Genomic DNA, 15,084 nt, shown 5'->3' on the forward strand with positions numbered 1-15,084 from the left:
GATTGCTATCGTGAAATGTGCAGGCCATTGCCTTGTCGTGACCACCATGCATCTTTTTCCCAATTTGTGGCATTTGTCCTCTTGTAGAGTAGGTGAAGCTTTAATAGTATAAAAAGTAGTTCATAACAAAAAAACCAAAAAGTCTAGCAAAATAATATCAATAGATTTGGAAACTTATATTTGTATCCTATAAAATATTAATAATTTTTGTTATATTCTATATGATTGATTAATTATTTGATTTTATTTTAGCTGACTTAATTATTTAATTGAATTGGCGGCTTTTTGGCGTAGACATTTTACCATATCAAAAGAAAATTTACTAACTAAGAAACTATATATTTACAAAAAAAAAAAACTCATAATTCTCATATATACTTATCATAAAAACAAATTTGTTATAATAGACTAACAGAAACAACATTTTTGCTACATGGGAATAACAAAAAAAAAAAGATAAAGCAAGCAAGGAGGAAATAACTAATGCATACTCAATTACTCATGATCAATAAATATGTAATATCCTTTTGTTACTATTTTTCATGCACCATTTAAAAAATAAAAAAATTATAAATACCAAAATTTAAATTTCAAATTTATTAAATATAATATTTTTAATATATAAATGAATTTATTTAAATTTCAAATTCAATATTTTGTGTACCCAGTTTTTCAGATGCCATATTAATATCCTCTGATTCAGTGTCCATCAAATTTTCTACATTTTTTTCTCACGTGAATGACAACAACTAGTTTACTTCATAATTTTCCTCTTGATTTCTACTCATTTAAGTTAATCTGTAAAAAATTAGTCTCTTTATATGGTTAAACGCATAAAATTTTTTTGGTCAAAATAAAATTATTAAATTTGATGCTGTATACTCAATGGACAATGGACAATGGACATAAACACGAATTCAATGTTTTTCAATGAAATGAATTCAATATTTTAAGGAAACGTAATTTACTTGTAGTTTTTAGTCTAAATTTTGTAAACTAAGATAATGATTATAAAGTTTAATTATTACATATAAAATTTTCATCTTACAATAACAAGTTTTTTTTTGTCTTTGAAAATATTGATAACTTACCTACGTACACATAAATTCAATGCTTTTTTGGAAATGTACATACCACCAAACTTGTCACATTCCATCTGCCCAATCTTTCTTTCTTATCAATATTTTTTTATATATTTACAATATTAAATTTTAAATTTTATTATTAAAATTAAGAGTTTAATATTATATTAATAGATCATGTGATTATTAGTAATTTTATCAAATTCTTAGATTTTATTTAAATAAGTAATGAAATTAATCTCAATAAAATTAAAAATAGTAATAGATGTGAGATTGATTATTGTAATAATAATAAATAATTAAAACTTAAAAATTAGTAATAAAAAATTAATAAAAGTTTTTTTATTATATTAAATTAATAAAAATATTTCATTATGTTTTTGTAATGTATTAGTGAAGAGTAAGAAATAGACCCTTATTCTTATACATAAATTCAATATTTTTGGAAGAAAAAATATATCCACTATAAAGCTTTCGTACGTCCATCTGCTTTTCTTTCCAAGTTTTCTTGACTTCGTTGAGCCCTCTAGGCATTACACAACTAAAATTCAGTGCTTTGACTGACAGGAAAATGCACCCATCAAATTGCTAGCAGATTTCTTTTCTCATCAAGCTTTCCTTGTCATTCTTTAAGTAATATTTATGCCCATCTTAATTTTTTTTTTGTCAATTTCCCATTATTTTTTAGGGATAAATTCAGTTCTTTTTGCAAGGAAATATACCCCCTTTGTCTTTTCTTATAAAGTTTCACTTTTCTGAAAATCTATGGAATTTATAAATGAGTTTGAAATTTAATTTAAATAATATTTTTAAAATTAATGTTTAATATAATTTAATTTAATTTAATTTTAATACTTACAAAATATTAAATGCATAAATATTTATGCCCTGCTTAAACATACCCATCTTCATTTTTTTATCAAATTCCCATTATTGGAATATGGTTTTGATCAAGAACTCAAATCCATTAATACATTCATATAAACATTATTTAACTTTTAATATGAGTTAAGTTTGAATTCCATTTTTAATGGAATTTCACATAAGCGTAATTAGATATCTATTTCTAATGGGATTGACATATTTGTTATATAAGTGGACATATTTATTTGTGAAAATAATAAGTATTAATTGTAATTAAAAAATTATTTTTCCTAAACTTCTATTACTTGTTTCATAGACTAAAAAATCACAAACTTTGTTTAAAAAGTAAATAAAAAAAGATTTTGGGAGGTCTTTAAAAAATATCTATAAATTGACTTTGAGAATTTATATTAGTATTTGAATAAATAATTCTAAATTTACTAATATTCCTACACTCATAAATAATTTTATATAAATTCAATACTTTTGCAAGGGAATATACTCAGCTGACTGGTAGCTTTATGTTCGCCTGTCTTTCTTTTCGTAAATAATTTTCCTTCGTGAAAATCTATGCGTTTACATTGGCAAAAATTTATTGCATTTACAAGGAAATGCACCCACCTAGGTGGTAGCTGATCCCATTTAATTTTCCTTGAAGCTCCAAATAATGGTGGTGATTATGACGTTTCCTATACTCGAGTTTGAGTTTTGATTTTTTTTTGGTGATTTATTTTCAGCTTTAAGGTGCTTTTGAGTATGCCTACTATTGTGTGGGTGACTTCTTAGAGACTGCCTTGTTGGGAGTTGGTTTTGCGTTTATCTTTAATAATTGAATTAACTAGAAAAAAAAAAAAAAAAGATGCTATTCAGTTGTATATAATTATTTTGTAAATGTAATTAGGGGTGTTCAAAATTTAATTTATTTAAATTAATCGATCAAATTGATTTAATCTTATTTATCGGTCAACCGTCAAATTGGTTATCAAAAATGATTTTACAAAAATTTTAATTTTCAGATTTTTGGATTAATTTGGTTTGAAAATCGTATTAGTCAAAATTTTAATCGAAATATAACAAAATACAAACATAAAACTAAAAATACATGAAATTAACCATTTTTTTATAAGTTGTTAAAGTTTTTAATTTAATACTTTGATATTTGAATATTTTGTTAGATAATTTTATTTAGTTTATTTCAAATATGAAAAATTAAAAGTTTAAAATATAATTTAATATAAATATATTTTATTATTCATTTAACTAAAAAATTAAATAAATTGACCGAATTTCATTGAGTCAATTAATTTGTAAAATTAATAAATTTGATTTGATTAACCAAAATAAAATAATATAATTCGATCTTTGATTTATATTTAAGTGATTTTTCATAATCAAATGGGTTTGTATTGATACTTTGGATTTTATCTTTATTAGTCTATGTTAGCTTTGTAATCCTGTGATTGCTTTAATATGGCTTAGCAAAAAAAATAATATAATATAATTAATTTGATTTTAAATAATTTAATTCAAAATTAATCGAACCAATTGAATGAATATTGTCAGATGTAATTTTGAAATAATGATCAGTAGGTGAAAATAAAACACTACAAAAATTTTAATAGATTAATTGGACAATTTTTCCTATCAAATAATTAACTTAAAATAATTTACTTTTGAGATCTTCTATGCCATTCAAGTGTCTTAAGACTTGATTTTATTTTATTTTTATGAGAAGTGGCCGTGACCTAAGTAAGATTCTCATATTAAACCATACAAAGAGAGATTATCAAATTGACTTGAATCGGATTAATAATTTAATTTAATTAATTTATGTATTTATAAAAGATAATATCTAAATTTAGAGTTTAAATCTCAATATAAGCAATACTTTTTTTTTATTCACAAAGTGTAACCTCCTTTCTAAAAAAAAAATAATTATAAATTGAATCACGTGCCTCAAACATTTTTTGTTTACATTATCTCCAATTTTTTTGGAAGCATATATGTTGGGATTAAATTAAGTCAACATATATAGAGAAGGAAGATAAAAGTTGTGATGTTAATTTCAACTGCAAAGACATGTTTTTGCCTCCTTAATTTGAAAACCATTGAATTTAGTGATTTTTTTATTAATTCACTTTCACAAGTCTAAATAAATAAATATATTTTTTTGGGAGGAATTTTTAAAATTTTTGGAACCACTTGAAGTGAGGATAAAACTTACATAAAATTTTTTACGTGAAATTCCTTATTAAAAATGATTTAATAAAAATTTTAATAAAAAATTCAAACCAATAAATTGGTAGAGTTCAATAAAAAAATCAATAATGTATAAAAAATTATAAAAAAAATATTGTTTTGAATTTAAATTTGATTGATACTTATTTAATGATAAACATTTTATCAATATTGTTATTAAAAATATCTATCTAAAATATATATCAAAATTCATTAGAATTTTTTTCAAATTTTGTACACTTAATTTATATAATAAAATATTTTAATCTATTTTTTAAATTTTTTATTTTAATTTTTATTTAATCATTTCTTATAAAAAAATTTCACGAATTTTATCTTAAAAAGGTCATTTAACATTTTCCCTTTCAAGTGGTCCGCTCCTCTGAGCATATAAATCTCCATGTAAATCTCCATCCAAGCCGGAGGCATATCAAAGCGCCTGAGATGGAGAGAGGCCATGGCAAAGGCGCAGCCCATATCTTGATCATCCCATTCCCAGCTGGCGGTCATCTTCTTCCCCATTTGGACCTAACCAACCAGCTCCTCCTCCGTGGCCTGACGGCCACTGTCGTAGTCACACCTAAAATGCTTCATTGTGTTAACCCTATTCTTTCTTTACACTCTTCCAACATTCAACCGCTAGTCCTTCCTTTCCCAACTCACTCCCCCATCCCTGTTGGAGTTGAGAACATGGAAAATGTCCCCTTACACTTCCTTCCTCACATTGTGACTGCTTTTAGTAAACTCCATAACCCTTTGGTTGAGTGGTTTCGGAGTCACCCGTCGCCTCCAGTGGCTATAATCACTGATTTGTTCTTTTGTTGTTGGGTCAATAAGCTAGCGTCTCATCTCAACATTCCCAACATTGGGTTGAGTGCTCTCAACGCAAATACAGTGTCGTCATGGTTTATAAATGGTAAAGATCCGGCTGCTAGCTTGCCTGGAGAGATTTTTATTGGGTGTATGCAGAGCTGGGGTATCATCTTCAACACGTTTAGAGAATTGGATGGTGAAAAAATGAATTTCATCAAGGAAGATTTCATCAAACACGATAGGCTTTGGGCCGTGGGGCCTTTGCCACGGATCAATAAAGCTCCGAACACGGTTCATAGTGAGAAAGATCAGATACCAAGTTCCATTCCCCATGATCAAGTAATAGCATGGCTTGACTCTTGTGATGTTGATAAGTCTGTTGTTTATGTGGGATTCGGAACTCAAATCAACTTGAGCAATGAGCAAATGGAGGCAGTGGCCTGCGCATTGGAGACGAGTGGAGTCCGTTTCATTTGGACTGTGAAGATTCCATCGAACAGGGACGACCAAAGCCTGGTTATTCCCAAAGGGTTTGAAGATCGTGTGGCTGGGAGGGGGCTGGTAATCAAAGGTTGGGCACCTCAAGTTGCGATCCTGGGACATCGTGCGGTTGGTTCTTACTTGACTCATTGCGGATGGAACTCAACCCTGGAAGGGATCCTTGGTGGAGTACTGTTGCTTGCTTGGCCAATGCAAGCGGACCACTTTAACAACACCAAGCTACTTGTCGATGAATTGGGAGCTGCAATCAAAGTTTGTGAGGGCTTAGAGACTGTCCCTGATGCAACCAAACTGGCTCAAATCCTGGCTGATTCGGTGAAAACAGCACGGCCAGAGAGAATTCAAGCCATGAAGTTGCAGCGATCTGCCGTGGATGCCATCAAAGAAGGTGGGAGTTCCTATAAATCTCTTGATGTACTGGCAGAAGAATTATCTTGCTTAAGTACTTAGTACAACAAAATAAATCTAAAAGCAAAAAAAAAAAAAAAAAAAAAAACTAAATCCCTAGGAAGTATAGTTTCTTTCGGGACTTATTAGTTAAGTGTTTTGCTCCTGATATATATTAAGTGTGTAATGTCTTAGTTTTAAAATGTTTGAAATAATAAGTTCGCAATGTTTAAGTTTGTAATGTTTAGCCTACTGATCTTTGACATGTTATTGGAATCGATGCTTGGACATTCAGGATTTGAAGGAGATTTGCAGATAATATGTCTTTCAACCAAATAATTATTAGGATAAATTACGAATTAAAAAAAAAAGTTTGTAATATCTGCTTCTTTGAATGAATAAAATGCATTTATAAAAAGAATTTAAAACCAACTTTTGGGACTTGCTTTTTCCCCAAAATCAAAATTTTAGACTTTATCTTTCACTTGTACCATTTAAGAATACAAAATTTCAATATTCTTTCAATTCAAGCATGTTTGTAACAGTAACAGGTGCATAGTTACATGCATTGTTTTTGTACATGAAAAGTACAAGATAATTTTTTTTTCTTTAAAAAGTTGACCATTAGAGTGCAAACTCTTACAATAAGCACCATGTGTTCCATTTTAATCTTCATAAAAAAAAAAATGGTTGATTTATGATCAATTGCATGTATGATGAAGACATCCATAATATGAATTTTCTGCATGATAAGACTTGGGAATTGGAGAAAAGTTTGGTCTTTCCTATCAAGAAGAAGGTATCAAAATTTTAAAAAATAATAATAATAACTTATGGAAATGGAAAAAGGAAAACAAGCCGAAGAGGATATATAGTAATTCAGAATCTTTTTGATTGATCTTTTCTTGGTTACATTTTGATCGTAAAGTATCTTGATGGGTTTTGATATTTTTGGTATCTTCGCAATTGATGGGAGGAGTTGTTGACTGTTGCTTTGTTGAAGGACTCGTGAATGAGTTTTCAAGAAAGAGTAAAGACTTTTCAAGTTTCTTGGTAATTTAGGTTTTCAAGTTTGTTTTATCGATTGCTGATGTTCAGGTCTTTGTGTGTTGGGATTATTGTTGCTATCGTTGCCTTTAGGTTTTTTGTTTGATGTCGATAAGAGTTTTCATTCAAGTTAATTTTGAAGTGAATTATTTAAAATCAAATTAATTGAATTATATTATTTTATTTTTATTAATAGAATCGAATATTTTAATTTTGAAAATTAACTTATTGAATTTAATTCGATGAGTTCCATTAATTTTTTTTATTAACTAAATAATAAAATTCATTAGATTAACTTATGTTTTAAATTCTTAATTTTTTATATCTAAAATAAATTAAATAAAATCATCTAACAAAAATATTCAAATATCAAAGTATTAAGTTAAAAATTTTAATAATTTATATTAAAGTGGACAATTTTATATATATATTTTATTATATTTCCAATTAAAATTTTAATTAATTCAATTAATCTGATTTTTGAATCGAAATAATAGAAAATTAATTTTTTTAAAATTATTTTTATAATTGACTAAAATTAATTTAATAACAAACCGATTAATAAAATTAAATTAATTTGATTAAAATTAAATTTTAAACACGCCAATTTGTCGCAATAATATCATTTTAGGTTCTTAGAATTCTTTCGTTTTTTTTTTTAAACTTCTGTTGCATATTTGTAGCCTTTTGGTTACTTTTTAATATAAATTCTTATTTTGGCTTAGAAAAAAAAAAATGCCATGTTGGCATTAGCATGTGGGCTCGAAAGCTGATATGGCCAGTCATATGAAAAAGGCTTCTTACTTCATCACTGCCCATCACTGCCTTGAGTATAATCCATGATCCTTTTATTATGTGGGTTCAAAGCCATCAAAGAGATGTGCTGTCTTTCAAAGCCATCAAAAGTGAACTAATTCAAGCTTGATGACAGAGGCACTAGCTAAGAGTTCTGCGACTTCCAAAGCAAATGAACTTGGAGAAGGTAAATCTCGTAAGATTTAAAGAGGAATGGGAATTTCTCCAGGCAATTAGTCAGCGAAATGGTAGGAAAATCGATGGATACTGTATCATTGTCAAAAAAGCATCCTTTGGTTGGGGTCAGGGACGTTTTTTCAAGAATCAGAATACTATGACAAATCTTCTAAGCCTCTGATGGTTCAAAAGAACAAGGACAACTGGTCTTTTAAAGATGTGTTAGATGGCTCCCTACAGGCACAGAACTTCAAGCAAGATGTAGATCCATGTGTCCATCATCAACATCCCTCAATCAATTTTGATATAGAGATAGACCACGTGTATTTTGATTGGCTTCATAGACGTGCAATAGGATTTTGGTATAAATAAATACATCATTTGTCCTTGCAAAGTACTTTTTTTAAAGAAGGTTTTATTGTCGTGTTCGTCCTATGGGTGGCAATTGTGTTTTGTTAACTTTTAGTGAAACGGTGGAAAAGAAGGCTTGTTTAAAAGATTGGCTGAAGGCTTGGTTTGAGAAAGTCAGTCCATGGGAGGTGCATGATGACAAGATATGATGTTAGACGAGATCGTTTTGTACTGCTTCGGCTTGAAAGAGTTCCCCTTCATCTAGGGCCTGAAGAATTCTTCAAGGCAGTTGGAAATTTATGGGGATCATCTATCACTTTCGATGATAATACTCACAAAATGCTCAGATTTGATATTGCAAGAATTTTAGTTTCTGTTAAAGTAGACTCGGTCATTCCTGCTTTTATTTTCTTTAAAGCCAATGGTGAGTGTTTTAATTTTTCTATTACGAAGGAGCCAGTTTATGGTTTTCCCAATATGTCATCGAACTTGAAGTTGCAAAAGGAAAAGAAGTCGTCTTCTTGTGACTGTTCTTCGTCTTATTCGATTGGATCACCCGAGGTGTCTGAATCTTCAATTCCTGAAACAAATGACATTTTTTGGGGAATGTCTCTAGCTCACAAGCACAAAGGTTTGAATTGGGGAGTGGTAAAGTTGGTCCAGGAAGTGGATTAGCCAAGCATGAGCTTTCAATGGATGAAATTGTTGAGGAAGTGGTAGTAGTGGCACACTCTGAAGATGTCTGCAGGGAGATCGGAAAAGATAACGGGGGCGAGACTAATATTATTAACTCAGCCGAAAAGGTAGACTCAATATCAAGTGAAGAGAACCTGGAAGTAGAGGGTAGGGGAAAGCCGTTGAGTGAGCAGAATTTTTTGGGGAACTCAAAAAGATCTTTTTGAAGGACATTGAGGAAGCTTTATTGAAAAAGCTTTCCCAAAAAGAAAACAAGTGTGCTGGGAAAGGGAAGATGAAAAAATTGAAACCGCTCAAGAATATTGACTCGAAGCAGGTGCAGATGAACCAAGGAGGTCGATTTGCAAACGAATCGTTGTTTGATGGAGATTTTCAAACAGGGTTCTAATGGAGGAAGCTCAAGCCACATTGAACCTTGGGAAAATGTTGGGTTTTCATGCCAATTGTGAGGCTGATGTTATTGTCGAGAGACTGAAAGAGTTGGCGGCTCGAGCTTAAGGCATTCTCCTTGACAGCAAGGGTGTTCTTGAAAGAAACAGAAATGAAAATTCTAGTTAGATTTTGTGGAATTATCAGTTTTAAGGCGATTGGCATTTCCTTAGCTGGTGTTGGTGATTTCAAATTTTATGAGTAGAGGTTTGTTTCATGCTCTCTTTTTATGGAGTTTGGATTCCAGAGTTATAGCAGTGAGGTTGTAAGGGTAAATCATCTACTGATTGAAAGTGAGAGTCGGGTAAGATTTTTGGTAAACGATATGACTTTCAATGTTCAAGCTGTGCAAAATGTGGGTACATGCAGGTGTTTTGGTTGTCCTTTTGCAATTGTTTTGACTGGTTCTAGATTTTTTTCGATGGTTAAGTTCCTTAGAGAGCGGTGTTGTAAGTTTTTCAGGAGTTGGGGCTTTTGACTTGGCCTTTTGTTATTTTGTCTCCCAATTTGCTTTGAATTACGTTCGTTGCTTTGTTAGCTTCTGCTAATTTTTTAACCTCTTGGTTAATAAAATTATTTACCTTTGAAAAAAAGTGATTTTGCAATTGGTTAAATTTTCCCAATCGTCTCTTGTGTTCATTCCAATAGCGATGGGCTGTCAGGCCCACCTAGCTGGTTTGGAGATTTTGTTTAGGATAATTTTGGGCGGACAAAATTTAAATGAAGTAAAATTCATAAAATAGTTTATTAGAAATAAGTAAATAATTTTTTAAAAATTTAATTCGATAAGTTGATAGAATTTAATAAAAAATTAATAATATAAAAAATTATTTAAAATATTATTTATAATTCAATTTTAATCAATACTTATTTAACAATAAAAATTTTATTAATATTTTTATTAAAAATATTTATTTAATAAATATATCAAAATTTATTAAAATTTTTTAAATTTTAAATATTTAATTTATGTGATAAAATTTTTTAAATTTTTTATTTTTTTTTACCTTGAGTTTATCCAGGATCTTTATTTGTTCTTAAAAACTCGAACCTGTAAAGATGGATTTGTCTGTGTTATGTCTCTGACGATTAATGAAACGAATTCCTTTATGGCCAAAAATCAAAAACAGAAGAAATTAGTAACTCAACACCTACTTTGACAATGATGGATGACCAATGCTTTTTGTAGTCAATCATTCATGCGTTTATGTTTGTTTATTTTGTATTTATCTTATATACATTGTAGGTCTAATATTTTCTTAAGTTATAGGTCCAAGATAAGATTAAATTCGTGAGACCTATAAGAAGCGAGTGATTTAGATAAACTCTAAGTAACACCACTGGTAATTCAGTTGTCCTAGTCAGATCTTCTATGGAGTGAAACAGACAGGCATGTGTTAAACCTAATTTGAGGCATGCAATTATGTTAACAGATATAAGAGGTACAAGATAAAAGACTAAGGGGTAAGAGTCCTCCCATCAATTTACTCTAGCTTTTGATCTGACAATTTGTATCATCATATCGTGTTTTACATAAAAATTATGTGTCATAATTTATATTAATATCAAAATATAAAATACAATATTTTGGTTTTATTAAACATATTTATGATTTTTTTAAAGTTTTAAGTCGATGTTATATTTGTATTTTTTATTTGTATCGTTTTCGTATCGAATCATCGTATCATATTTTAAATTATCAGATCTTCTAATTCATAATAATCCTCTTTGCTTTTATTAATTTTTTTTTTTCTTATGTGATTATTGACTTGAGCAGACCACGATTCAAAATCTTAATTTTGATGTTGTTTTAATCATTATTTCCGTCTTTAATAGGTCAAGCGAGCTCTCTTCCATAAACTACTTATAAATTTTATTTTACCAACCCAAAAATACTTCAACAATGAGTGTGTACGAGTGCAAGTAAGTTTGTTCATGGCCCTCACTAAATATCTAGATTTTTAATTTCCATTTTACGAAATACATATTGAATAAGTTTTCATTAAATTTTCTAATAAGAAATTCTTGGATTCACTAAGCATAAGATTGATCCTCCCTATATGGATTTTACTAAAAGAAATTAAGAAACTATGGATTTAGTAATTAGTAGTTAAGGCTGAATTTTCTTCTTATGGAATATTGGAAACCGGAAAGAAGCCATCTTGCCGATAAAATAAGCTATTATGATTAGTGGTGTAATTGATCGAGTTCGAACCGATACAGTATTAAACTCGATTTTAAATTTGAGGTTCGAAATTCGATTCAAATTCAATCAAATTTTATTTTTATAGTTTGAGATTAACTCGAGATAAAAATCAAATTATTCGAATTCGCTTGATTAGACTCAATTAACATGTAAAAATAAGTTTAATTTTTATATTCGACAAAAACTTAATTATTTGTACTCGAGCTCGAATTTGATTCGAGATATTTTATCAATTAAAATTATTAAAATATATTAAAATATAAAAACCCAATTAGACTCACGAATTATTTAAACCGCATATAAAAATATTTGAATTCGACTTAATTGATAAGTCTAGTTATTCAAACTTGAACTTGACTTGATAATAATTAAACCGAATTTGAATCTCATTCGAATCAAACTCAAATAATTTACAAGTACTAATATATCATTTATACCCCTAATTGTGATAATTTATTTTAATCACATATTTTAATACTTTTAGTATCAAAATTTTGTCAAAAAAATATTATTGTGATGACTTAATAAATACCGTCACTAATACAATAGTGACAGAATTATTTATAGCGATAAATAACAATTCTAAAATTGGTCATATAAATTTTATATTTAGTGATTAAATTTTATATTTTTAATAATAATTTTTTTCTCTTCTAAAAAACTATTTTTTGAAGTGACTGTTGTACGATTTTTTAAATTATTAATAGAAGTTTCATTAACTTAGCAAAAAAAACAAAAAAAACTATCACACTTAAACAGATCAATTGAAGTTGACTTTACGTGTTTACAAATTTTATTTGGAATATATATAGGGAGCATATTCACAATCAACTTGTAATATTGAATATATGGAGATTAGTTACACCAAATTTTTTTTATGAAATTATGTCATTTATTAAAACTGATAATTATTATCAAATAGCTTTTACAACGTATAAAAAGAATAAATCAATAAATAAATATACCTCAGGAGACTTGAACCTAATAACAACACATATGTTCTCATCTTGTCCAAGAATATTGGTATTGCTGACTCTAAATTTGGTGAGCTATTGGCTATTTGTGAATTTATTTCTCTATTTGTCTTTTAGATTGACATGACTTAACATAAATTTATTGTTGAAATTTGAAAGCTTGTCATATTTCTAGGCTGATTAACTCAGAATCAAGGCATTGGTAATATTCTAGCATTATCAACTATATTTTGAATCTTTTAAGCTCCATCTAGGGGAGGTTTCATTTATTCACACAAATCGAAATTTCAATCACATGAGTCTTGTATGTTATTTTTTATGTCATTTCTTGTTTTGTTTTGTAATATTTTTATTGGTTTTTAATAAATATTTTAATCTTTCAAAAAAAAATTGATCAAATCAAGAGAACAAGAGCAGGAAGAAAGTAAGTGAAAAAAAGAAGAAAAAAATCCCAAGCTACAATGACCCTATACCCAGCAAGAGGGCATGTGCTTCTCATAAAAATCTCATAAAACCAGATCTAGTTGAAAAGTTTTAACATTTTTTAAATCCACCATTCATTAATAATTACTAAAATAAAAGTTGTTAATATTTAGAGATGATGAAAGAAACCTAGGATTAATTGTGATATTAAAAAATTAACCCTGATTCGTCATGATATTGTTAAAATATTAGCAAGTGGAAACATAAAATAAATGCTTAACAACCAACGAAACATAAAAAATTTGCACTTGAGACATGTTGTCTAAAAATAATAACCCACTTTCATCGGCCTCCTTAGTTTCATCCTGATTCGTCTTCTCTATTATGATTTGTACTTCGGCTTTAAAAGGCTTGAATCCAACACACATAGAATTAGCAAAGATGGAGAGTGAGCTACAATGTTTCGGCAAAGAAGCCGGTGCACACATCTGGGTCATCGCATTCCCAGCATGCGGCCACATTCTTCCTCTCGTGGACCTAACCCATCAGCTTCTTCTTCGTGGCTTAACAGTGACAATCTTGGTCACACCCAAAAACCTTTGCTATCTAAATCCTCTTCTCTCTTTGCACTCTCCCAATGTTAAAACTCTAGTCTTCCCTTTTCCTCCTCACTCTCCTCTCCCTCCTGGAGTTGAGCAGATGCAAGACCTGCCCATATCCTTTGTTCCTGACATAGCAAACGCCTTGGGCAAACTCTATGACCCTTTGTTTCAATGGTTTCAAACCCACACATCTCCTCCTGTTGCTATTCTCTCCGATATATTGCTCAGTTCTTGGACTACTAAGCTAGCTTCCCATCTCAATATACCAAATATCAGTTTTATTCCGTTCAATGTAGCTGCAGTATCTTTCTGGTTTGACAACCTAAACAATAGTGGATCCTTTTACAGAGAAGCATTTACGGCAAGTATACAAAGCCGGGGGCTTGTTTTTAACTCGTTTAAAGAGTTGGAAGGTGTAAAATTGGATATGATCAAGGAGAAGTTTACCCGAAATGATCGGGTTTGGGCCGTAGGGCCTTTGCTCCCTGTAAAAGCTGGGGACAATGGCCTAAATGAGAGAGGAGGACCGAGTTCAATACCACAAGATCAAGTAATGGCATGGCTAGATTCTTGCAAACAGAACAAATCGGTGGTCTACGTGGGATTTGGGAGTCAGATTACGTTGACCAAACAACAAATGAAGGCAATAGCCTCCGCCCTGGAAGAGAGTGGGGTTCGTTTCATATGGGCTGTCAAGGATCCAATGAAAAATGTTGAAGTTGGCGGTGATGATCAATCTATAATTCCCAACGGATTCGAAGACCGAGTGGCAGGAAAAGGCCTTGTGATCAAAGGGTGGGCGCCGCAAGTGGCGATTCTCAGGCATCGGGCCGTCGGTTCTTACTTGACTCATTGCGGGTGGAACTCAGCACTCGAAGCGATCCTTGCTGGAATATTGTTGCTTGCTTGGCCTATGCAAGCTGACCACTTCCACATCACCAAGCTGTTGGCAGATGAATTTGGGGTGGCTATCCGAGTTTGCAAGGGCTTAAAGAGTATCCCTGATGCGACCAAACTAGCTCGGATCTTTGTTGATTCCACAAGCATGACACAGCCAGAACGAATTCGAGCCATGGAATTGAAGAAAAATGCATTGAATGCCATCAGAAAAGGTGGAACTTCCTACCAGGCTCTTGATAAACTCGTAGAAGAATTGTCGAGCAATAAAATTAAGATAAAAAGAAAAAGATCATCCATGTAACATTTGGAATTTTTTTTTTTTTTTTTATGATTGGAATTGTCGAAGATTGAATCTATTATTAATATTAAAATTAAACACTCTATCAACGAATCATTGACAATTGTTATTGATTGACTTAATTCAAAGATGTCCTTAATTTTGTGTTGGTTTGGGAATGTGGCAAGGGTGTTTCCCAGCAATTACACCATGGACTCATGGGAGTTTTAGATTTGCATACAAAATATGAAAAGAATATGATCAATATAATTACATAATTTTTTTCTAAAACTTAGATGATTTTATCACAGCTCCCTAATAT

General features: G+C 30.1%; 1 protein-coding gene and 1 pseudogene across 2 annotated transcripts; both read left to right on the forward strand.

Annotated features, from left to right (window-relative positions):
• The first annotated feature begins 4,552 nt into the window (after positions 1-4,552).
• On the forward strand, positions 4,553-6,126 carry LOC111288038 (flavonol 7-O-rhamnosyltransferase pseudogene; annotated as a pseudogene). The gene has a single exon (XR_016341341.1). The product of XR_016341341.1 is annotated as a flavonol 7-O-rhamnosyltransferase pseudogene (transcript).
• Positions 6,127-13,305: 7,179 nt separating this feature from the next.
• Positions 13,306-14,859, forward strand: LOC111288557 (flavonol 7-O-rhamnosyltransferase-like). Its single transcript, XM_022879489.2, has one exon. The coding sequence runs from the start codon at positions 13,368-13,370 to the stop codon at positions 14,784-14,786; it is 1,419 nt and encodes a 472-aa protein (XP_022735224.1). The 5' UTR covers positions 13,306-13,367; the 3' UTR covers positions 14,787-14,859.
• The last annotated feature ends 225 nt before the right edge of the window (positions 14,860-15,084 follow it).

Source organism: Durio zibethinus, chromosome 4 (genome assembly GCF_047325235.1).
Source record: "Durio zibethinus cultivar Kanyao isolate XHJ-2024 chromosome 4, ASM4732523v1, whole genome shotgun sequence".
Taxonomy (NCBI): domain Eukaryota; kingdom Viridiplantae; phylum Streptophyta; class Magnoliopsida; order Malvales; family Malvaceae; genus Durio; species Durio zibethinus.

Bases quoted from the DNA above. Each gene is read 5' to 3' on its own strand.
- LOC111288557 (XM_022879489.2), top strand. From the start codon at position 13,368: ATGATTTGTACTTCGGCTTTAAAAGGCTTGAATCCAACACACATAGAA.